The 25,320-nt window shown below is 36.8% G+C and overlaps 2 protein-coding genes across 3 annotated transcripts; one reads left to right on the top strand and one right to left on the bottom strand.

The window, feature by feature from the left end:
* Positions 1–5,258: 5,258 nt before the first annotated feature.
* On the bottom strand, positions 5,259–16,166 carry LOC131790140 (putative leucine-rich repeat-containing protein DDB_G0281931). The gene is made up of 14 exons (XM_066165712.1): positions 16,117–16,166; positions 15,820–16,019; positions 15,009–15,080; positions 14,426–14,497; positions 13,729–13,788; positions 13,069–13,143; positions 11,988–12,059; positions 10,742–10,810; positions 10,450–10,521; positions 9,779–9,835; positions 9,023–9,231; positions 8,232–8,351; positions 6,307–7,821; positions 5,259–5,737 (listed from the first exon to the last, which is right to left on the bottom strand). The coding sequence occupies exons 2-14, from the start codon at positions 15,993–15,995 to the stop codon at positions 5,574–5,576; spliced, it is 2,733 nt and encodes a 910-aa protein (XP_066021809.1). The 5' UTR covers positions 15,996–16,019; positions 16,117–16,166; the 3' UTR covers positions 5,259–5,573.
* A 673-nt stretch (positions 16,167–16,839) lies between these two features.
* LOC131790154 (uncharacterized) lies at positions 16,840–25,046 on the top strand. Of its 2 annotated transcripts, none has more exons than XM_066166009.1 (6): positions 16,840–16,967; positions 21,849–21,984; positions 22,427–22,519; positions 22,983–23,104; positions 24,098–24,153; positions 24,649–25,046. In XM_066166009.1, the coding sequence occupies exons 2-5, from the start codon at positions 21,867–21,869 to the stop codon at positions 24,104–24,106; spliced, it is 342 nt and encodes a 113-aa protein (XP_066022106.1). In that variant the 5' UTR covers positions 16,840–16,967; positions 21,849–21,866; the 3' UTR covers positions 24,107–24,153; positions 24,649–25,046. The 2 variants fall into 2 exon arrangements, with proteins under 2 accessions (XP_066022106.1, XP_066022105.1); XM_066166008.1 differs by having other exon boundaries at positions 22,980–23,104.
* The last annotated feature ends 274 nt before the right edge of the window (positions 25,047–25,320 follow it).

Below are 25,320 nucleotides of genomic sequence, written 5' to 3'. Positions count from 1 at the left end.
TTTTGACATATGCTAATAAGCTTTTGCGACACCAATATGGCGGACGCCTAATTTGCATATGCTGTGACGTCACGTGAAAACCAAGAATAGCTAATTGTTGGAAAAATGAGGTGACACGTAACGTAATAATTTATTTCCTCAAAAACCGCGGGGTCCTTTTCCACAAGAACTCTCTAGAGTTCTGAATAGGAACTTTCATAAAGACAGGTGTGCAGACAAAGTTTCTCTTATTCCTATCGACCAGAATTCTGATCCAAAAGGCGATGTTATCGCTGCTTTATTACGAAGGGAGAAGCAATTCAGGATAATTACACAATTGAATAACGTGACAGTGGTCACGGTGTATTTCAGTGTGTGGTGTTTTCGCCAGTTACACCAAATAGAATCCTGTAGTTTGGTTTTGAAATTTTCATACAGGTTTGAATAGTGTAAGCTGTCAGAACTTAAACATGAAATAAAAGAAGCCAAATTTTTAAAAAAGAGTTTGCGATACGTTGTTGTTGACGTCTTTCGTCACGAGATAGTAAAATTTGTCAAATTTTGGCCTATTAAAATGTTTAAAGTATTAATCGGTGTGGTCTTAAAGCTCTATTTACTTATTACCAAAGATAATTTATGGAGCAAAGCTTGAGGGAAAACTTTTTTTGCGATGCGAAATACCCTGGACCGCTCTTACAGAGATCGCCACTTAAACGGACAAAAAATTTTGCCGATAGTCGTTAAAAATTTAATCGTGAAAAAAATGTTTACTTTTAATCACAACGGAATGGAGTCAACTGTTAGCCGTAAAATGGCTGACACTTAAACGGAGAAACGTAACCAACTTAAAGAACAAATCCTGAATTGCCGCTCTGGACTTTCCAAAATCTGTCCACCTGTTTTAGTATAATCTATATATGCCAGATTCAGGATGCCAATTCTAAACTTTTCAACCATTTGCACCAAATTAAGGCCCAAAAACTGGACCAACTTATCGGTCCTCACATTACTCGCGACTCATCGCCTGAAATCCTCAAAACTGCAGTTACCATTCCAGAAAAACCGAATAGGATATAAAATCCGAAAAATGGCAGGCATTTCTTCCGCAAACCGAAAACCAACTGCCAGAAAAATGAAAACCCGCAAACTGATACAGACACCAAAATCAAAAACCCAGTTATTCAGCGCAAAAACTGAAAACCCGATCTAAAAAATGGCCAAAACCGAAAAACCGCAATGACCGAAAACCCCCAAACCGAAAACCTCAAAGCCCTCTTTAGTAAAGGGAGTAAGTTCCTACATAAACTGTAATGCTGCGTCGGTGGGAGAGTAAAACAGGGTAATTTCGTATCATCAACTGAGTTGATATCGTAAATTAGCCGCCGTAAAGAGTTTCAAAGCTGTCGTTTCGAGCGTGAGTCCTTCTTCATAGCCAACGACGTAGGGCTAACGCTCGAAACGTCAGCTTTGAGACTCCTTATTACGGTGGCCAATTTACGTAATCAACTGAGTTGATAATACTGAATTATCCTCCTCAAGTAGTTAGTAGTAGTAGACTTCATTTAACGAGGGTAACTATTGACCGTAATCACACCGACGAACTCATTACCCTCGTCGCTCTCCAAAATCATTCTCCAAAATGCTGGTTGAGATATGAAAGGACGTATATTTGATTACTTAGAAAGCTTATACTGCCACTCTTATAAAGATCCCTCCCTTACTTGGTAAGTTGCAATATTGCAAACCAAAAAACTAACATGCTACATGTACATACACTAAGATATTAAGCTTTGTTCACTTTACTAAAATGGCATATACAACGTCCTTTTACCAAGTTAGTTTTGATGTGTCTCTGTGTATAAAAACTCATTCATGCTGAGATATATTTATTTCATGCAGTGTGGATCAGTGAAATTAATTCTTGTGTTCAAATCTTAAACGACTAAACATTACTGAGCCACCCCCCATCACTGCTCTATTCTTCATGTGCAGGCAACGGCGTAACCTGTGCAGACATGTGGGACGTGGAAAGACAAGTAGTTTGAGGCTGGAACACAGCTGGCATTCATTTGGTAGATCATAAATCGGTAGCTCCTCCCCATAGTTTCACACCTTTAACACCGCCAGCTGCACGAGTCTTGAAACTTGTCCTTCAGGTGTACTGATAACGCTCTCAATTATTGTCCATCTCCACCTGTTGTGGTGTTAAAGGAAAATATTCTGATGGAGATATCAAAATTTTACTCAAAGTGTCATGGTGCTTCAAAACAATTCCTGGCTATAACCTTGCTAGGTAACCACTGGAGAATCCAAGTTCTGCATCATTAGCTTGGGATGTATTCAGAGACGGGATGATAACCTTATCGAGGGGTTCAAACAAAAACTTGACTTCAACTTGAATCATAGGACTGGAGCTCAGCTTAATGACATCTTACCAAATAGTCTGGTGGCTATCTGATTTTGGCAATCTTTGAAGGAGACGCTCAGCGAACTCTAAACAGGCTTTTTCATACTTAAGATACCACTGGAGAGTTTCATGATAATATGTCCACCTTGTGTCAATTAATGTCTGAGGAAGAGGTGGCTCTTTACTTTGAATACCAAGAGAAATATAAATAACCTTGTATTGGCTTGGACGCTTATGATGGTGCCAAGATATTTTATAGAGTAACTAAAACTTACGGGTTGCTCATGTCACCCTTGGCCCCAAACCCGGCCTGGCACATTCTTCTCAGCATAATGTTTGGTACATGTGGGTAGCATCCTACAAAAAATATCTCCTTTCCAAAAATTCTGGCGTTGTTAGCTAAAAGGCCGTTTACTTTTCCCTTTTGGGTAGAGGCATTGTCCCCAACCAACCCCGAAACATCGGTAATATCATGTTCATTTTTTATAACATGGTAATCTACATCAGACTGGTGTTTTCCCACTTCCTCTTAGGCTGTTTGCAAGGACATAAGCTCTTGGCTTGCTCTCTATTGGACACCAGGTCTGAACACCCATTATGTGCCTCTCTTCTCTTCCTTTGTGGGAATACCCCTTTTTGGCGATTTCAGTGTTGCCTTACAATTTCTGTTTCAGTTTTGAGGAAGCAGATCTTGTCCCCCTTAGCTTGTGTCTGACTTGTTTTTCCTTTTTTTCAGTAGAAGTCAGATATTTTTGACACTTCTCAAGTTCAGTTTGAAGCCTCAACACGTTCTTTTTTCAATTGAATGTTCCTTCCTTTTACAAATACTGAAATTGTGAAAAGGTTACACAATAAAAACTAGCTAAATTTAGCAGATTTCACATGATAAAGTATTGAAATAAAGAATACCATGTAAAAATGTCCAACTAGAAATCTTCTCGACTAGGTATTTTTAGAATGTGTAGTTTAAATTTGGCAAAAAAAAGTTATCACAATTGGAAAGTTAAATAAGTGAAACTATTGCGTTTCCACGGTGGTCCATGCGCTGATAATTTTGTTCATGTTTATTAAAACTTCTAACACAGGCCTTGAAACTTCACTCGTAAAACTCTCGATACTGTATGACGCTTAAAGATACACCTCCTTATGATCTGCTGACCGAAAAAATTAACTTGCCTGTACATTTATTTTCTTAAGCACGAACCTTTGGAGGGAATCTAGTCCGCTGTTTAATTTTTTCGCTTTTAGTGCGCGTACTACCTCCCTTGCGTTAATCACCGCTCCGAATAATTAAGCAAGGAAAAGCCTGAAAGTACTGACTATGCAACTATATCGACTACCTTGTCTTTATATTCGAGGAGTTTTTCTTTTTTCGGCTTCTGTTCGGTGGGAGTACTATCGGTTTATGATTAAAATCATTCTTTTAAGTAATGCTCAGTAAATAATACTCTTAGAGTTCACCACGTCCTGAGTTTCAAAGGAAATAAAAAATTTTTCGCGACAAAATATCATCCATATTCGCAGCATAGGGCCGTTTGTTGCAGATGAAATAAAAGCGGAAGGCTTTGTGCTTTTCAGTGATTTTTAATTTGTTGCATGGCATAGCTTACTTTAGATTCGGTGGTGTGTGCTGATTGGAAAGGAAAAGAGAGAATGAGCGCTTTTTCCATTCGCCGAAAAACTTCATGAATAATCCCAATGCAGTCGAACGCTCACCATATATCGTGATTCCGCGATGTCTTAGTGCAGTTCATGGCAGCTGCATGGTTATCATTGCCGACCCGTTAAAAAGTCATTTCCTCATCAAAAGGCAAACTAATTTACATTTCTTTACCGAGGTTAACTTTCCATATGAAATTTGAGATCTGTGATAAGCGCATGCTCTGATCTATTTTCTACTTTCATCGCACTATTTACAAAAGTGCGGAGATATTTTATTCCTATCATAAAGTGTGTGCTTTTGATGCTCGTTCCCCATGGACATGAGAGCGGTCAAACGTTTCTAGATTAAACAGTTTTTTAAAATCATATTTATGATATCTCATTTTTATAAAAACATTTACGATAGCTTCAGCAAGAAAACACTACTCTTCTCCACTTTCTTCTCGTGTTTCTTCTTCATATTGCTAAACAATATAATAGCTCCACTCCCGCAATCAATTCACATGCGCAAAGTCAAAACGATATTAACACGCGTGACAGTGAAAGCTGTTGCACGCAACAGCCGCAAACTTTGGAAAAAAAAAAACGCATGAAGCGTATGGCACGAACTGTGGCGTATATCACCAACGTGCTTTTGCTTTGTAATTCAATACTCATCGCAACCTCCTTGGCTGATATAGTGATTGAAAATGATGCATTTTAGCATTATTTGTCATACCCACTAGCCGAGACTGCGACATTCCTCAATTCATCCCCAAACGCATTTCCTTACTGCTGCCGATGAAAAGACATAGGGGAAAAATCTGGCTCGTTGTAAAAGGAGAAAAATATTTAACCTCCACGAGGTTTAATTAATCAACGAGGCACTGGAAAAATGCTGATCTGAAATTGAATCTTTTAAACTCAGTTTTAAAAAAGAGCAGACTAGTGGCGTGAGGTTGAACATAGAGAAAGTTTTAAAAAAAGAGCAAAGCCGTGCTTATTTAATATCCATGGTACAGTCCTGAATTTGTCCAAATTTAAGGTACCACGCCATTTCTGGTTTTCATATGCTTCAAACCAATAAAGGTTTCTGTTGACTTGATAAAAAAAATTCAAAGAGAGAAATAAACTCAGAAGCCATTACCCTGGCTAACTGATAGAAAGTGTGCTTTATTACTTAAACATATATGATGCGTCAAAGTCATAAATGCTCGAAAGTGCGAGGGGTTCAACTTTTTAACTAACCAGAACGTTGTTATTATTACATTTTTTGGCTAAAAAATAACCTGTCTTATTATTTAAAAAAACTAATTTATTATCTCAATTTAAATTAAAGACTCAAAGAATTACTCATTGCGTTTTGAATGACACAGCCTTTGCGGGAGCTGCTATAGTGCCTTTAGTTACAATGAAATGTCATCCAGAAGTCTCACAATAGCCAGAGAGATATCAACGAAAGTTCTAAATGTTTAAGCCATTTAAAGCGAGATATTTCATCAGCCATAGAAAAGTAGTTTTAAGACAAATATTTTCATGAAGTTCTTCAGTTGCTTTCTTCAATGAAGTATGAAAGTTCATCGGATGTTCCTGTTCTTTTGACCACTCTATTTTTAAGACGTGATACTCCTTCGCAAAGGAAAATGAAACATCGGATCGGGTTTAAGGTAATGTACTTCCAAATTGACTTCACGTGTCGAATTCCTTTTCCTGTAAGGTAGAAAAAAAAGACAGAGTTCATCGTTTATACATGTAATTGAAATCTTGCACTGAGGCGTTGAAAAAGGTAAGGTGTCCCTTTTTTCGGAAATTTGTCTTTGTTTTCGCTCTAGCTAAGAAGCGTTTTGAGAATGAGTGTTGACATTTCGTTAGCACAGTGGTTTGGATTTCTTTCTAGGATCTCAATATTCATCATACTCCATCTGTAACTCGCAGTTTTCTAATGTTGGAACACTACAGGAAATTAATAGAGAAAATAACTCAGCTGTCAGGATAACAAGGTCTAAAAGTTCCACTTACAGTAAGAGTTAAGCTGAGAGAAGAATTGACTGAACATCGCGATCTGTTTTAAGGTTACAGTTGTGTGAGCCAGTGTTATACAGAGTCAAATATCCTAAATAACCAGGATATGGCTACTTTATGATTTATCCTTTCACTGCGCGGAAACGAAAAGTCTGAGGAATTGAGAAAACCACCACAATCCACGCTATCTTTCCTTTTTTTATTTGGCAAATAAATAAAATGCACATTGATTAAAGTAGAGCAGCATGGCGACTTACCAATGGCAACCAACAGTACAGAGGCGTTAAGGACCACGAACAGGACATTTACAAAGATGGAGTCGTTCTTGCCCTCTCCTTGACTCTCATCCCAGTTTGTGTAAACAGCACCAAGACAAACGTCAAAGAAAATGATCCAAAGAACAAAAGTTTGCAAGCAGTCTTCAAACCTATTCTTGATCGGTCGGAATAAGGTGTAGATAACTCCAAAGACACTAACTGTCAGAAGTGTAAGACCGATTTGAGAGAGGCTCTTTGATCCAAACAGAAAAATCAACGAGATTAGAATCAGCTTGCGATACATCTCGGTAATTTCCCAAAACCAAAATTTCTTCTTATAGTTTTCAAAGAACACTCTGAGTCCGAAAGAAATCGCTTCGTTTTCCTGGGACTCGCGATACTTGTAAGTGAGAAACAGAGCCAGAAGTGGAAATCCCACGGGATATAATGCCAAAATTGAAGCCATGAGCCAATACAAGCTGTGGCGAGGAGTGAAACACTGGACGGAGTGGTCAGCTCTCAGCAGGAAGATGCAGTCGCTCTTGTCGTCTGTGAAACAAGTCTCTACACATGCACCAGGAAGAGGTATAATCTGAATAATCGATTTGCTCGTCGTAGGGTAGGTCGTCGACAACAATAGGAAAATGTTCCGATAGCAAGATTTCTTCAGACTCTTAACTTCCATTACTTTCTGGTCTTCGCCAAGGTCCTCCTTATTCATGATGTAGCGCTTTTTAAGAAAGAGATACAAGTAAATCAAGCCAACGAGTGAGACATTCATTACAACAATCATCGTGAACTTTCCAAGCTCATCAAGCCGTAGAGAAGTATGAATACAACTTAGAGGGGCAAACTGCAAGATGTTCCCTTCAAACAGTTTTAGAACCTTCTCCGTTGAGATCAGAATGACTGGCCACTGGACTTTCGCCAATGCCGAGAAAATACCGGCAATAACTTGGTAAAAACCAATCACAATCTTAAAGCACGACATGATGACATCTGCAACTGTCCGGTTGTCCTCTGCACGTTTGGAGTCACCCCACAGAACCATTAGAAATACAGCAACAAAAAGAGCAATTACCAAGATGGATGAAGTTATTGTTACAGGTAACCGGGGACATTTCAAACAAGAGTTGAAGCGAAAATAGAATCCTTCAGAGCAGGTTGCACACAAAGTCCCTTGATATCCTTGATGGCATTCTGAGTCAATTCCACCCTTGCAGGACTTTGCATGGGGACATTTGAGTGGCTTCGGAAGTGAAGTATCGAACGTGGTATATGACTTGTTGTAGTCTGGTCCAAAAGAATGAATATTGTTAACAAAACCCCTGAAACGTTCTTTTTCAGAATGGTCTGTCCATTTCCAGAAGTAGTCAGGAGCAAGTATTGCTGTATCTTTCTTACAAATAAAACCGTTTGGCGGACATGCTGAGCACGGACCAAAACGATCTAACCGATAGAAGTTGTGTAGGCATCTGCATGCACGATATTCAGCAGTCTTGTTGGAGATCGTACCTGGGAATGAATTTTTCCTTTCTTAACAATAATAATAAAGCATTCGTCAAAAGGCTTGTTCACGAATTCATTCTCTGAGTCAACCAAGAAATATGATTTCACCAGTGAATTAAAGGGATATACTTTAGAACGAGATATCTCTGGATTTCGCTTAAAATAGATAGCAACATCAACAACTAAAATTAAGCGAGTAATCTGTGTTCATCTTTCTGTTGTCTAAAAAGAGTTTCTGATAGTCCACTCCAGTTGACTTTGTTCTGTGTATATAATGTGAGAACCAAAATTGATGACAATGACTGCTATGTGTTAAAGACGTCGTTTTGACAGTTCTTTCATTAAAACTCAGTGTCACCCAGAGCGTATTTTAATCGAAAAAGGTGAAGTTTGCTCAAAGCGAACACTGTACTTACCATATGGGCAAGCCACGCAGTCGGCAGCTGTGGTTCCAGGACTTTGCTGTTCAGAAACAAAGGTACCATTACTGCATCTCTTATATTCAACTTGTCCCATTTCATCCTGATAAAAGCCACCTGTGAAGATATCATATCATAAAACAAAGATTCAGCTCCACGGGTGAGTTGGGAGATATTCGTCGTTAAACACAATTACAGAGCAGAAACATTTTTACAAATGTTTGTGCAATCTTTAATTTATTCTTGTTGCCTGCTTTTGGTTGTAATATTGAGAAAGCTGAGAAAGATACATTTGCTTCCAGCGGCCGAGCAGAGCGATTATAAAACTCTACTTTTAACTTTCAAATCGTCAAATGATACGGCTCCTATTTACTCACAGGAGCTTTAAGAACCTTGCAATCCTCTGGTAAAGTTTACTTGTAACACCAATATACAATCTTCGGTTGTGTGGTCAAATAGCTTTATTCGTATAATGCACCAGTATTATGGAATCCTCTTCCATGGGTTATGAGGAGGAGGAAGTCGTTAGGGCGTTTAAATTTAAGCCTAAGGCCCTTATTTTTAAACGAATTTTTATTTGACATATTGTAAAGTTGAATTAAGTGGCTTAGACCTTTCCTTGAAATATATTTTTAATTTATATCCTATTCTTCATAATTTTATCAAATAACTTTCAGTATTATGATATAAAGCGCTGTTGGATACTTTGAAGAGACAGCGCTCATATGTTGTCATTTATATCATTTTTTACCATGATGAACGATGAAATAGGTGTTCATTCTCATTACCTGCAGGACAATCTACACAGCGGTTTTCATCAGTATACATGTAGGTACCAACTGGACAGAGACTGCAGTTTTTACAAATATTTGATAAAGTTTGTTTTTTATAAGTTGCACAGTCGTGGCAGACAAAACCTGAGCGTGAAAAGCCAAATCTGAAGTTACTTGGCTCGTCGTCCAAAATAAGGTACAGAGATGTCGAGGGAGCACACTCACTAAGGATTGGATAATAAAAATAAATCAAATACTCGCTTGGAAAAAAAAGTTTACGTTCCCCCATAAGAAGAGAGACCTGGAAATGAGATGACAATTAACCCGTAAGCTCACATTGGATTTTGAGGTAGGTTTAAACCCAGTGAAGCGCAGGACCGAATTCGCTCTAACCTTGAGATCATCTCTGGTAAGTGCTAATAGTTAAAAGCGCTCTACGAAATGTGAGCTTTAAAAAATTGCCACATTCATCATATTTTTGATTCATGTCATAAATTTGGCGCAACAGAGGCCAGGGGGGGATTAGCACTGGACGACGTTGTCTTGCAGAGACGACACTTGAGCAATTTTTGGGACTTGCATTGTATCATGACTATACCAAGAAAGGCTTTATTTTATGCTACGGCTAACTTTTAATAACTACACATATTAAAATTTTTTAAGTCAAAGAAGCCGCTTAATGGATAGTGTAGATCAATGGAAAATGTTGGAGCTGATTCTATAGGGTGTATAAGAAAAAATAGTTAAAAAAAATAAAAAAGGCGTACTTACATCTGTGACACATATTTTCCCCGAGGTAGCTGACGAAGATTTTTACAAGTCAATAACCTGTAAACAACTTGATTATGAATAAGTTGAATCGAAACTGATTGGATGTAAAAGACAACGTGATCATTATGAAAATGATGGTAGTTAGTAATTAGTCAAAAGGCCCACGTCACCAAAACAAACTCAGGTTTCCATAGCTTTGAGTGACTTGAGGTTTTGCTTCTTCGTTCGAATTGGGTGACAGACCATTACCCGATAATTCCCCTCCTTCCCTCAAATTACTCGAAAGTGAGAAGTACTGAGGGTACGAAAACCGACCCGAGATAGGCTATACCAATAAAGCTACAACACAATAACTGTAACGATAATGATGAATATGTCAACGACGACGACGACAAAAATGATGATAAAGATGATAATAATACTAATAGGTTTTTTCTGCTTTTAGGGTGTTCACGCCTTTTGGTAAATATACGTCATTTTGTCTCGTGTTCTTAGGTGTGTTTGAAAATGATTATGATAACTTATGGAGTTTAGCTGTTGGTAGTTTCCAGGTTAGCTGGAGAATATACAAAGTACATCTTGGAGTGAGTATAATCTCGAAGTCTACTACTAACTTCAGTTTCTGGTTAAATACTATATGACGTGTGTTTAAGCCATACGGCTTGACTTACAATTTGGTATGGTTTGTCATTTTGTCGAAAATTCCATCTGGTAATGAGCTGAAAGGATTATCAAATATGGTTCTGAAAATAAAATATCTACTCATTACACAAGAAAACGATTTGATAGACATTGTAAAAGCTCCCGATATCAGCGGTCAGAAATAGCGGGTGGGGTTATTTTTAAATATGTTTGTTCTTTTCTTCTAAAACCGAGCCAAGAAACAAGAAAACGTTCAGCTCATAAAATTTGTCTTCTTTTCAGAGCTTTAAAGGGAATCAGTCAATTCGTAAATTTACTCACAACTGCTCCAGTACAAGTCCGTCAAAAGCCTTGCTTTCAATAGTTTTGATTGCGTTACTGTGAAGAAGCCTACAGAAAAAAAATTACGTTTCGGTGATCTTCTCTTCTCAATCAAAATAATTTTGATTGCAAGAAAGTAGTTTAATTCTCAATAAAAATGTTTTTGATTGAGAAAAGAAGAAACATAACCCTTTTTCTGACTAACGGAAACCTGGATATATCTTAGAAACCGAAGCAACTCATAAATGAAACTCATATCTTATCATGTAATTAGTAATGATACACTATCATTTATATAACTGACTAAAAACCCTTTTACATGCGGCACAGCGACTCTCTTATTTCCTACATTAAAGTGGATGTACTGACAGGCTTTCAGTAAAAGCAATTAACTGATGATCTACCGCTGTCCGTCAGACCTCTTACCTCACAGCGAAGCATTCTGATTGGTCTGGAATAGCTTGCAAATTACAATGGTGTCGATGACGATTATAAAAAAGTACAGCTTTTGATATTCATAATGGTGGAAATAATACTTTCGAGCTCTAGATTCAATTTTTTTGTTCTGGGGGACATCGACCCCTGACTCCCCTAGAGGAAAGGGGTCAATTTAAAACAATAATGTGATGCACCTATTCCAGGTTGATCTCACCGCAGAAAAACCTGTCTGTGGGGGTCCGAGGTCAAAGATGTGACAAGTTAAGTGTTCGCAATGTAAAACCGAGTACCAGATCTTTTCCCTTTGTTGAGCTCAGACTTTGCACATTACAAATTGAATAACAAAGAATAACATTGCTAATTCTGAACAAATTCGCTAAAACTTCGACGATGAACTCCTCCACGTAAATATTTTTAGCTTCCTCCTCATTTCATTTCTGTCTCTTGTTGCTCTGCTTAAACAATTTGGAGTTCCTCCCCAAAAAGAATTATTACAAGTATTCTTAACGCCAATAGGGATTTCTGTCTTTAAAAATCAGCCCATGTGCGATTTTGGCCTGGCTACAAAGTTATCTCTAAGACAGTGGCTTGCACAGACGAATTCCTAGCGCATTTATTACTAATTTATGAACGGTCGGTGTTCTTTTTAAAATCGAAGAAATGGCAATCGGTAAAGTTTTTTTGTTCATTTCTTATATGCGGAGAGGAAATTGATGAGCTATTTAGACATACACTCTCCAAGATATGCCAGGTTTTATGCTTTATGAATATCTTAGAAAAAAGTGAAAAAATGATAGATACTACTTACAGTACTTGTAGGTGTCTCATTGCTCGGAAAGTTCCATTGACGATATTTTCCAAGTCGCAAGCTGTCATGGAACTACAAAAATAATATGAAAAAGTCAGCGTGGTGGAGAAGTTTAATGAGGAATGGTATATAAATATTGAAAGGGTCGTACAGACTGATTGAAGAATGCACTCTTAAAAAAATATCGGCGTAACCGTAATTAGACAGTTAGAATGGAACATTTCTTTATAAATTTCAATACGCTTCTCTGTTGGGCCAAAACTAACTGTTCCTAATGTAAGGGGTAGACAGCAACCCCACCCCAGCCCCCAGAGTATTTTAGTCACGTGACCATCGGGGGGACGAGAAATTGGACCACGAGGTCGAAGAAAGAAAAATAGAATCGTTGAACAATATTTGTTTCTTTAACTATTTATCTTCAGAAGCGAACCCAACACTAACTTGTTAAACTTAACAACCAAGCTAGTTTTCTCGGAGATTGCTTAAGCTAATACCTAACAAATGCTAAGAGTTTTTAGTGCAACGATTATTCTTATTTATAACTTATATGCCAACAAAGGGTGGTTATGTAGTAATTAATCGTGTGTATAAATACAGCGATATAACGACATGGTCATTTTGAATGTGAATGTAACTTTTCTACGAATACTATTTTTCAACAGCTGTTATTGGCGTCGACACTCAACTCGCACAGTCTTCCGAAGTCCTACGGAACATCTGCTCGTAGGTGAAAACAACTTGATTTGACAAAGAAAAAAAAGCTCATTGACTGCGAGTCCTACTATTAAACAAATACAGTTTAACGGGCAATTCAGATAAGACTCCACCAAGCAGAGATTCCAGAAGTCAGGAAGGAACGATGAAGAATTACAACAGCAGAATTGACACTTTACAGTATACCACAGAGAGTCATGGCAGAGTGTAATGCTTCATGAGGCAACAATCGACTTCGGCGTCTGACTTAAACTAAATGTGCACAGATGAAACGCTAGGATTTACTTCGAATGTCACTACATCGTGAGACAGACGTTCAATATGATAATTCTTATTAGTTGGTGATTTGTGGAGCCACTGGACTTACAGATATTTCATACTTCCAAGCCCAGCGAAGATATCTGATGGCAGAGAAGGTCCAAGTGGATTTACACTAAGGTCTCTGTAAAAGTAAACCGTTTGGAATGAGCTCCAACTATCTGCTGATTAAATATAGGCCGATATGAGGTGTGAAATTTTAATTCCTTATAAACTGTGATGAGCTGCTGATGCGAACTGGGATGAACGAGTAATTAGCGAATATCTCCAACGACTATATGCTTAAACATTCGAAAATATATTTTTTTGTTATTTTTAAATCAAGTTAAAACATGACACTTACAGTGTGTGAAGCCGTGTTAATCCTTTAAGAATGACATTCACATCAGCAATTGATAGTAAGTTGTCACTGATTTTCCTTAACAAATGTAATATCTAAATCAACTTATAAGTGTTAGACAGTGGGCTAAAATAACTCACCCAGCCTCATTTATACCACGCTGTTTCTTGCATTTATATATCTATCTAACGTTTTTTTAGGAAAATAGGACAACGGAAAGGAAAGAAAGACCCAATGTAAGCGGCTCATTATCATTTTATCCATAATGTTTGAAGAATAGAAGCTTTCAATAATATTTTAGAAGTAAACCTTGATGTACTTTAATTGTGGCACACAGTTTTGAGAAGCACTTCATAAAATATAACTCACAGAGAAGAAACGGTTTCTGGAAGGTAAAAACTCCCTGAAATTAAGTTCTTGGAAAGATCTCTGGGAAGAAATGATAACAAATGTCATGAGATGAAGGTAGGAAAAACGAAAGAGATATATATCTGTCCGTATATATATGGCAAAAAATTTACATAAGTTAAAGAATTAAAGAGGACACATCGATTCTCTGCTACTCTGAGTTTCGCGCCTAAACGTTCGTCAGACAGAACTATATAGTTATGAAAATTTGCAACTAAGCTAAGGACGTACCCGGCGACTGAACACGCAACGGTTAGGATACCGCAAACTGTCAGCAAGCCAGATGAGAGAATACTGCCCGCTCTTGAAACTAATTAGATTGCAGGTTTGTAGAATACCACCCGCTCACGCGTCGACAAAAAAATGATGCGCTTCACGATCTCACTGTTTTACTATATACTAGCTAAATCAATTATTCACTTTAGTGTCAGTGGCGCCTTTTCACGGCTCGGTGAATATCCACCACTAGCCACACCCACTTAGGTGAATAGTTGTTTATCACATTAAAGCTATTGAAAGTAGAAATAAAAAATAGTGGTAAGTTCTACAAGGATAGTTATTTTAATCAGCCTAAAAAGATCACAATGAAAAAAAAATCGTTTTTTATCCAACCACATTTTGCAAACTTTTTGAATTAAATCATTACGAATTCCCTCACATCATTTTCAGTTTCTCCATATTGCGAAAAGTTTGTTGAGGAATGTGTCGCAGTGAATTATTTGATAAGTCCCTAGAAAAAGAGAGAGAGTTCATGAAAGAAAAAAAATTAATTGATTCTCGAAAGATTAAGCATAAAATTTTCAAAAGACAAACGTTCCCATTACATATGATTACTTACTCTTTTCTATTTTACTTATCATTAAAAGGACGATATTAGTATCCTAACAATCACCTAATACGTTCGAAATCTACCAGCTTATAGATAGTAAGTCAACTATTGAACCATCAATGAGTACCCAGGTATAACTTGTAATCAGATGATTACCTTTTTTATTTCTTCGCGTTTGTAGATGGCTCGGATTTAAAGACCATTTTCAAACTTTTTCACAACTTCGATAAATTTTTCTTCTGAATATGTTAGATATATGCAGTATGTTGACCACTGTTTCCTGTTAGTTTTCTGTTATCTTTTAAAAATGGAAAAGTAATTTGCTTTGAGACAAATAATCTCGATCCAATACGAATTTCTCATGAACGGAAAATTAATTAAAATTTAATTTCTTTTTTTATTTGCAACTTACAATTTCTTTAAGACAGTCAGGTTCCTAAAGCTTTCTTCTGTAATTGAGCTCAACGAACAACTTGAAAGATCTCTGGGTAGAAATTAAAATGTAAGTAAAGATGGTAATAAACATAACTTTGAATTCTAGAGGAGGTAAGGTCCGAAAGGAATAAATAAGCATTATTTAAATTAAAAGTATTTTGATCTAAATCGACACGTAGCATCCAATTATTGTGTTTTTCACAGTCTAGTATCACTTTTCTTATAATTAATTTCAAATTATGCGTTTGTTGTTCCTTTCTCCTTTTTCGTTTGGACAGGAATAACAGTGATGGCAAAACAAGCTTGAAATGGCAGAAATCGCCAGAAACCACAGCGAACTCACAAGATGTGAGCAATTTTTATTGATTTTACGTGTAAAAAGGTTCATATTTCGAAATATTTATCATTGTAAATCGACCATAGTTCGTTCCTCATATCCTTATAACGTGTTCAAATTCTTAACGGTTCCTCTCGTAAATCAACACCGAGTCACACAAAGCTTGACTCTTTCATGAATTAATCGTTTGCTTTTTCTCGAGACATGAGCTTGGGTCACCTGTGGTTCGCTCAGAAATCATCTTTGCTTTGTGTTTTCGTCTTGGCACTGACCAAGACTCCTTAACAAGTCTGCAACATTTAAATCTACTCTCGTTCAAGTCTGCAACATTGAAAGCTACCTTTGTCCAAGATGTGTCTAACAACTATTACCTATGTAACAAATATGAACACAAAGGAGACGATAACAAGCCCTGCAGGGCGAAGGATGGCGAAGTTTCTTTATCACTTACAGTTCTATTGTATTGCTTGGGATTCCGGTCGATATGAATCCATGAACTCGACATTTTACTATCAGTTGAGTCCTACCGAACTTTGTACATTGACAGATTTTTTGGCTGCAAACGTCACTCTCACATGGTGTTACAAACCCCAAGAGCAAGATGACTTGTATCAGACCTTTAAACATCGTTACCGTGGCCAGAGCGGTTTGCTGTAGACGTAAATTATAATATCCTGATTTCAAGATAACTAATAAACAAAGACTTATTCAAAACCGTTATCCGTCGTTAAAAAGCAACATAGCTTACTTTGTGTGCCTCCCAGATATCAGTTAGGCATTCTCACTATCTGTTTGAGACACAAAGTTAACTGTTAACAAAGGCACATATATCACGGAAACAAGAGGTTTCGTACCTCTGAAACATCAATATTTATTATGAGTATGCGTTAATGCATATTACTTAAAAACAGTCACTGGTTTCAATCTGCTAACTACAAAAGTTCATAAACGCTAATGAACCCCAAAGTATAAAATGAGATAATAAAACGAGAAGACCATAAAGATATGGCAATATTAAACTGGTTATACCCTCTGCCTTTAGAGTAATCATTTGATTGATTTCTTTCACGGGAACTGGTTACCAAAACAGAAGACCACAAAAATTTTCGAAACTCTGAAGCATTAAAATTAATTATGAGCACGCGTTCAAGCATATCATCAGGTATTCTCAAATTCGATTTTTCTCAACACCACACTTGCTATGGAAGATACACGAGGTATATTGATTCAATACTAACAACAATAATTTATGCAGATTAGAAACATAAACTTCATTTCTTTTACACTACTTTAGCATGCTCACAGCACTGGTTGGGGAAGGATTGTTTCCTGTTTATAACTTCGTCACTGGTCATTGCTTTTGCTTCCCTTAGGTTTTTCGTCACAATAGTTTGAAACAGTTTGGTTTCGAGCCCTTGACAGTTGGCACTTGAACCGGCGACACGTCCTCTTGGTTACGATAGGCGATAAGGAAGATTCGAAGCAAAGTCAACAAATGCAAGCGGGAGTTTTAACGGAACATTTAAACCTCTAGTGGAGTATTACGTTCTAAAAACATTTGGACAATTTGCATCCAGATTTGAAGGTCTATCCCTCTCGGTAAGTTACGAATCTTGTCAGTATAATGTAATGATAACGATATTTGCCAAGTTTTGGTTATACATACATATACTTAGGCTTTTTCCTATAAGAATCTTTTTATAGGAACAATCATGATCAGGCTGAGATTAGCCAAAATTTTAAGAACATACTCAGAACATACCCAGGCTGAGAATCAGCGAAGAATGTCTTTTATTGACTCGTTTTTCTTTTTTGAATTTAGCAGAGTATACAAGGCATGCCTTGCTCCCTTCTCACTACTGCGGTCGAATTTTCGCATCATTAAAATTCACAATTGATAAAGAGCTACCTACTTCAGCAGCTTAGACGACGATCGTAAATCTTTACACAAAATACCCGATAAATCACGAATGGACAAAATATTTGATTGAATAGAAAAATTATTTCACCGTTATTGTAAAGATTCATCCCATTCTTGTTACCTTAAGTAGCTGCAGCTTCAAACACCGAGAGATCTAGTCGCAAAGAATAGACTCGTTGCCTTATATTTACTACAAGTTCGTTAGCAAAATTGTGACAACAGCTACAAATACACTGGCGAGACGAAATGCAAACCAGCCTCTCGACTGAAAGGGCACCAGAAAGTGATAGATCAAAACAACTGAAATACTCTGCACTAGCTGAAAACTGTTTATTGTTGGCAGTTAGAAACTACACCCTCTAGGAACTGCTCAATAGCTTTCGTAAAAGTGCTAATTGGCGTAACTGGTGCCTTTTAGAATCTTGCGATGATAATTTCAAGAATCCACTGAATCGTTACGATGACATAAAATTAAAGCAAGAATTAATCAATCCAAATTTTACATTTTTCTTAATGGATATGTTACGCTCTCTCTCATTAAGGCAACAAACTTCCCTTTGTTTCAGCGTAGCGACATGATAATCCTCGAGAGATGTTGGGAAAACTAGAGAAACAAACCGTGATTTCGAGTATTCTTTGCTGAACAGGTTACGTGTATTCAATCACGTCACTGACGCTGTCAGATTCATCTACCAAATTTTAGGGAAATCAAATTTCGCGCTACGAAAGTTATCCTATTTTCTTAGTTTGCATAAAGCGCCGCGCAATCGCCTCCCATAATTTGCTTTCAAATTTTGGATCCTCTTCTTAGGTAGACTTGTTGGTTCCAGAAAGTAAGGGCCTCATTAGAAAACAGCTGTGCGCCAGCGCCTGCTCTCTGCGAAAATTTGGAGAAGCTGTTGACAACTCCTTACTTCTAACAAAGATTGTTAAAATCCGCTGTAAAACCCTGATAGTTTTTAATGAGAGAGACTTACTTTTAAGCAGGACCCACTTTTTTTGCAAAAGATAAATCAAAAAAACTCGCACCTTCTTCAATGTGAGACTTGTGAGAGAAAAAATATCACACCCTCATCTTGCCACGCGTTTGATTGAAAACGAAAATAACTCAAATACATGCTCTCGCAAAAACTAGAAATCATTGCTTTGATCAGTATATCTTGTATCATCAACATAGTTACACGAATTCGGCGCTTTTGCAAAGAAGGATCCTCGTGTTAGCTAAACATTTTGGTTCTGAAAATGATGAGTGCCTCGTTCGAAAACAGCTGTGCACCAGAAACAAAGTCTTTAATCGCCTCGAGGCTCTCCAAAGAAAACCGTCACTTTCGATTGTATTTAACACCAGTAGTAGGACCAAAAAATATATTTGTACATTGACAAAACTGACCGGTAAAAACCAGGCGACTTGACTTATATATAGAGAGAGGTGGTTTAAATGAGTCACTGCAATACGGATAGATTTAATTATTTTTTAATTTGCGAACCTTTGGCTCGATGTGCAACAAGAGGTTGGTTCAGCTTTATCCATCAATCTTTTCCAAAGACCACAAATTGCATTCGCCCTACGGGCTCTTGCAATTTTGTTAGTCTTCGAAAAAAATTTACTCGTGCTTATTTATTCAAAATTGCGCTCGAAATCATGTGATTACCTATACTAATTATGTTAATGTTTTTAAAACAAGAACTGTAAAGAAAAGTGATTGTTTCAAAGGCAAAGTTTACCACTTCAGGAGATATTTAGTTAAAGCTGGGACCTGTTACTCAGGGAAAAAATCCAAACCAATTTAATTACAATCCACGTTTTAGAATCTAGAATATTGATACTACTATTATAAAATATTGGAAATATTAATGAAACACACTAGGTTTCAACTGTTCCTTTCAATGAAGAGACAATGGTAAACAATGTAAATCATAACAATCGAGCAGCATGGTTAACGATAGATCAGTGTACAATCACAAAATGAAACAGTGGCAAATATAGGGCCTAAATATGTCAAGGGAAGAACAGAAAGAGAAAGCTGATACAAAGGAATACGTGACAAGAAGGACAGGAAATAATGAGTTCAGAAAGCTCTGCAAGCAAAAAGATCAGAAAAATATGGAAAAAAATAAAATCTCAAAGGCGGGCATTTAACAAATGCAAAGATTCAAATCCTGATCATATCAGAGAACTGGATGGGTTGGCATTTGCCAAAAGTGGAAAGAGTAACCCTAAGCGTGTGCAAGAAGTGAAAAAAAATGCAAAGAATAGAAAGAGATCCTTCATGTCTGGTTGAACCCATGTGAAAGCCAGCCACTAAAAGACCCAGCTGTATAGCAGTTATAGAAATGCATAAATTTTAAAGTCAAGATTCTACACAAGAGATACAAACAACGACAACAACAAGAACAAGCTTTATTACCAAATTGAGAAGTTGAACTTAATTTACACACATAATATATTAGTACAAAAAAGGTAACATTTACTCAGAATAACTGAAAAGCTAATCTAGCTGAGTAAAAGTAAATAATGTTTAAATATAGGACGTAGATTGACACAAAAGCTTGAGCAAAGCAAATTATTGGTCAAAAAAAGAGAGGACATTAAATAAATAAATAAATAAATAAAAAGAAAATAACGAAAAAGAAAAAGAAGAAGAAGAGACCAGTTGAAAACTCATGAACAGTAAGAATGTAAAATATTTAATTTGACTCAATCACGGTATCAGTCATCTGTCAGAAAGTGTGAAGGAAACAAATATCCTAAATGTTCCCAAACTTTGCTTGAAGCATGTATAACTACCATTGCCAGTATAGATAATACGAAATGGACTTGCTCTACTTGCCAATCAAAATTGACTAGTGGGAAGCTACAAGTCTGATCCAAAGCCCCAAAATGGGATTCCCTGTGAAACCACAATGTTTAAAGTTGATACCTTTATAAGAAAGATTAATTTTTCCGCCTATTCTGCTTATGCAGATACATGAGTTTCTTAGAGATGGATAATTATCTATTCATAGCAATGTTGTTAATGTATCAGCTGATGTAAATTCAACCGTTAGCACTTTACCAAGACCAATCAATGAATCACAAACGATCCTCATTAAACTCAAACGAAGGTGGAGTTACAGGCATCATTAATTGCAGAATGTTAGACCAAGAAAAGTGATAAAAGCAGCAAAATACCATATTACAACAAGTGAATAGTTTCAAAATGGGCATATAGAAGTTCAGGAAAATTGGCTTGAGAATCCTAATACTAGAGTTAATGATGCCCTTGCAAATCAAAGTAATGAATGGGAAGTATTCCTCAGTAATTCACGCTCAAGAAAAATGATGCTGAAATACATTTAACTGATCCTGGACCTGAAATTACTATTCTGAAACTACTCAAAGACATGATAATTACACCGAACAATTAGTCACTGACTGTAATGACAATGGTAATGATGGATGGTGCGAAATTGAGGAGAGAACTTCAGGTGTCACAGAGCCAGATATGATTGAAAATGTTGAAAAGATAATAACTTTTGCACCATTAGAACGAAACAAACCTTTCGGTATAATTATCGACAAAAACTCTGAATTCCTCTCTTTTCCATCTATTTACTGTGACAAAACTCGAGCTGATAAGTAGGAGAGAAAGTCTAAACATCTTATATACATTAGAAAAGTTACAAATAAACAAATTCAAAATAGTGCCTGCATCTCTCTTAAAAAAGTGTAAAACAAAATACAACAAATAACCTGCAGGTGACCTAAAATCAGATGATTATGTAAATAAATTAATTCACCAGACGATGGGTTGATCCCTTTTTAGTCGTAAATGTGTGAAGCGCAGAAACGACTATTGTTGGGGCTCCTTCCAATTCCACTCCCCAAGATCTCCTATGAAATATACCGGTGGGGTACAAAGCAGCACCAAAAAGTAACCAAACAAAAAAACAAAAAAACAAGAGTTATAAGTTATTGTTGACGGAGGGAACCTAAAATGATAGCCAACCAGCCAGTCGTTCATTTTCAATTTTGTCGGGATTCAATCGCTATGCAATGGAATCTTATTCGGAAAAAATGCCGGGAGAAATGGAGGGAGTATCCTACTTACAACCTGCGGCGTATTTATACAAATTTTACGCTAGAAATCTGCTATAGTACACGCTTTTATGGCAAAAAGTGAAATTTAGGGAATGATGCAGGTCAAACGATAGCCAAAATGGTAAATTCTGACTATTAACCCAACATCACCCCAGCAGTTTAAAGTAATTCCGAGTAGTTTCAACTCTATCCGAGAGTTACCTATCGGCTGCCTATTTTTACACGAAAAATTGTATGTTTTTGTGAGGGAGAATTTTATTACATTCAGAACCTATTTAAAAGTAATGTGTCCACGACTTATTCGCGTATTACTTTGTTTTTGTTTGTTTGTTTGTTTTTTTTGTTAATTTGGCACGAATAATGAAGAAAAATCACTGTTTTAAGAATAGTATCTTAAAGAGTCCATCAAACGCTTATTATAAAAAGTCGCGTTAAATCCAAGGTAAATTCCTTTAATTTACATTGTTTTTTTGCCCAGCTGTCAGTTTGAAAGACAATGATGACATTGACACGAAAACCGACACAAACTATCTGCCTGGGTATGTTAGTTTTTGTTATCAGCGGAACATGGGGATATCGCTCGGGACTTGAAGTTATTAATGTGACATTCTGTGGTAAGTTACTCTTTTTAAATTAGCCTAAAAACTGCTTAGGAAAAATTGCAGAATGTTAGCAGAAATGGTAAAATCGAGAATTCCTCTTAGAAAAGAAGAATTGTTGATTTTCTTTTTAACAACAGACTTATTACTTTTAACTACAGACTTACTACGTTCCATTACTCCATCTGCATTATTTTTCATTTCCCTCTCTACTGCCCACCGGCTGTTTTAGTAAATTCCAGCTGAGGATAAGACTATTTGTTTGTCGCAAAAAACAGTCATAACTTAATTTTCCATACATTGCTTTGTATCTAAGCTTTTCTTGGGGCCTGGAAGTAAGTTAGAAATATAGGGGCTAATGAATGTCATCAACTGGTTATTAGCAAAAGACTCAATTGGAAACTAAGTTTGTTTTTCTGTAGCCCAAGGTGATGCTCTATTTTTGCATTCTTTTCAGGAAAGTACGATAAGCCTCCAACGTTTAAAGCTTCTCCATGGCCTTTCTTTCCTACTGGAGTTCATTATAATTTCAATGTAACATTTGCATCTGGTAAGTTGAAGTCGACATGGAGGTGTTAATAGTTTTTATTGATTTCCAATCAAAAGTGATATCGTTACAAAACAAGGAGGAGAGGCTTATGAAATTCCACGGCTCGTAACCAGGATTTGAGAATAGAGGTTACGAGAGGACTTTGAGTGCGATTGCAAGTAAGAGGTTCTACGAAACTTCGGAATTGAAGGCCTCGGAAATGAGATTTCAAGTCAGCGTTTATCCTGAGTGTGTACTAAAATGATTGTCAATTATGTATCCTGCAGCGCTTAAAGTTGTTAACTCTAATCACAAATTTTATTTCTTTCCGTATTTGTTAAAATTTTTAATGATTGCTGTCTAAACTTAACGGGTTCGACCAAAATCTTTCCCCTCCAACTTCCCTTGATGCACAATAGATATTACTTTTTCATTACACTAAGAGCTGTGCCGCGTTCTAACTAGTGCTTTCTTCTAATAGCAGTAGATGTTCTTGAAGCATCCATGCAATACGAAGTGGTCTACAACGGCAAGGTTATTTTTTTTGGAGAAGACTCGACAGTGTATGCCATGCGTTCCCATACTCGTGCAGCTTACCTGCTGGTGGTAAGTCGACTTCCAAAGAGAGAGTTAAGAAGTAAATCAAAGGGCTCTTCATTCATGTTATGGCTTAAGTTAGCATTGTTTTCTTGGACTTGCTGAATTTAGGTACAGTTGCATTCGGTTTATGTGAACTTTCAAGACTTTTGAAATATATTTGCTTTTATTATTGAGCAGTTTTGTGATAAGAAAACTTGTGTATTCGTCGTGATGGAAATTGGAAAAAAAAGGATGTGTGGGCTGGAGGTGGAGTGGTCAGAGGTCATTAGACAGACAGTGTCCTTTTTGTTGGTGTGTGTGTTTGTGAGGCAGTGGGTGGGCTGGGTGGGGATAACCAGGCATCAAATGTTGCTCTAGCAGCAAGATATTAGTAACCCTCATCTTTCACGATCATTTACACCATTGTGAAATATTCCTAGCCCATTTCTTGATATCTTTTGTTTTAAATAAAGCGGCCATTGAATTTAATTTTTAACAAAGCGGCCACAATCGTTCTTAATAGAATTTCAAGCCTTCATATAATCTGATTTTCACATATTAATATTTGCTTAATAACCAAAGCGATGAGAGATGAAACCAACAGAAAAACCATCTGAATGAAAAAGTCAACGAATGCCAACTTCACATTTTCTTTTAATTAGTTGTTTAGACTTAGTTCCTGTTTTCCATATATTTATCCCCGTGATTGTAATTATACATATCTCCCGTGATTAGTATAAATTCAAACAGTTTCTTTTTCTAAACAGTTTTTCAGCCGACGGTGTGAAATACGTCGAGACATATTTTAGAAATAAGAACGATGATCTTTCCAAAGTGCCTTCTTGACCATCTCTAACAGGCAGCTTCGAATGAAAAACAAAGCAAAAAAATATTTAGCAATGAAAAATCAAGCAATCCATCCTCATTGATTAATTATCAATCTATATATTGCTCTCAGTGCACGGTGTTTCATATTTTGAATAACCGTTGCTAATTTCTTTCTATCTTTTTGTCTTCTAGAAACCATAGTGTTGGCTACATCTGGAGAATTGCCCGTATTTCCTCGATTTTTAAAGGTAATCGATCAACTAGCCCAGCCCTGTCAGTTCACGGGTTTAAGTGCGTGTGATTCCTATCTGATAGCCCCGGCTGCATTTCAGTCCTTTTTCCCTCCCTAGGTTCTTTCCTGCTTGATAACCTAACGGTGAAGTTCTCCTCTCCTATGTAATGTTTGTACATCTTCCTCACAAGCGCATGTACCTAAATTCTTTCGACGAACTCTGTTGTAGGCACTAGTCCTATTGGCTAAAAAAAATCAGCTTTTACAAGAATATAAAATTCGTTAGCCAGCATCCAGGACTAAAGATTTCCCAATATTTTTGTTTTATCGACTGAGTTAAATGTAAATCAGCCACTATAAAGAGTTTCTAAAGAGTTAGAATTTTATTCTGACCCAGGGCTAACGATTGAAACGTCAACTTTGAAAAATATTTATGCTGGCTAGTTTACGTTCTCAAACATTCTACGTTAATGTAGTAATTCTACCTTCATTTTATTCTTCAATCAATTAGAATCGAACCGCTACGGGGAAAATTCAACTTTTCAATGGAGAGGATATCATGTTTCTCTGTGCTGAGATTGAGGGCAAGGTATGGTAAGAGACGAACAGGACAAGCAAGAGTCAAGACTCAAGAGAAGCATGAGGGAAAAGAATAAGCATGGGAAGACATGCAAATATTTGTCTTGCAATCAATGATTTTGTAAAACATGGTTTTTAAAATCTAGCAATAATCAAAAAAGATAACTTTCTTAACTTTGAGTAAATACATAGATTACGTTTCTATGGCGAGGGAATCAGCTCATTTTTGAAACAACCCGAAATCCAGCGTAAAAAAACGGAAAAAATAAGAGGGCGGATCACTTCGTGCGAAAAAAACTATAGATTGTAACAAAAAATTACTTAGATCTAAATGAGAATAAAACTTCTTGAAATACCAGTTATGACAGTGCAGTTCATTGCACACGAGCAAAACTCATAACCAAAAACTGTCTATTGTTCTTGTCTGTGCTTTCAATTATCTAACACTCAACTGCCTTTTTTTCTCGCTCCGTAAATAAATAATTTTAGGGTTCACCGTGTTCGGAGTTTCAGAGCGAAAAAATGAACATTTCACGACAAAAAGTACCATCTGGTTTGTGTTATTTTGCCTTTTATTGTCGTCAACGTGAAAGGACGCCTCAAT

The sequence above is a fragment of the Pocillopora verrucosa genome, chromosome 4 (genome assembly GCF_036669915.1).
Source record: "Pocillopora verrucosa isolate sample1 chromosome 4, ASM3666991v2, whole genome shotgun sequence".
Classification (NCBI taxonomy): Eukaryota; Metazoa; Cnidaria; class Anthozoa; order Scleractinia; family Pocilloporidae; genus Pocillopora; species Pocillopora verrucosa.
This window is presented reverse-complemented; position numbering and strand designations above follow the sequence as displayed.

Bases quoted from the DNA above. Each gene is read 5' to 3' on its own strand.
- LOC131790140 (XM_066165712.1), bottom strand. From the start codon at position 15,995: ATGTTTAAAGGTCTGATACAAGTCATCTTGCTCTTGGGGTTTGTAACA. The intron at 7,822-8,231 runs GTAAGTACAGTG...ATTCATTCCCAG, and splicing joins CTGCGTGGCTTGCCCATATG to GTACGATCTCCAACAAGACT. The intron at 5,738-6,306 runs GTAAGTCGCCAT...TCTACCTTACAG, and splicing joins TGTACTGTTGGTTGCCATTG to GAAAAGGAATTCGACACGTG.
- LOC131790154 (XM_066166008.1), top strand. From the start codon at position 21,867: ATGATGACATTGACACGAAAACCGACACAAACTATCTGCCTGGGTATG. The intron at 21,985-22,426 runs GTAAGTTACTCT...CATTCTTTTCAG, and splicing joins TATTAATGTGACATTCTGTG to GAAAGTACGATAAGCCTCCA. The intron at 22,520-22,979 runs GTAAGTTGAAGT...TTCTTCTAATAG, and splicing joins CAATGTAACATTTGCATCTG to CAGTAGATGTTCTTGAAGCA.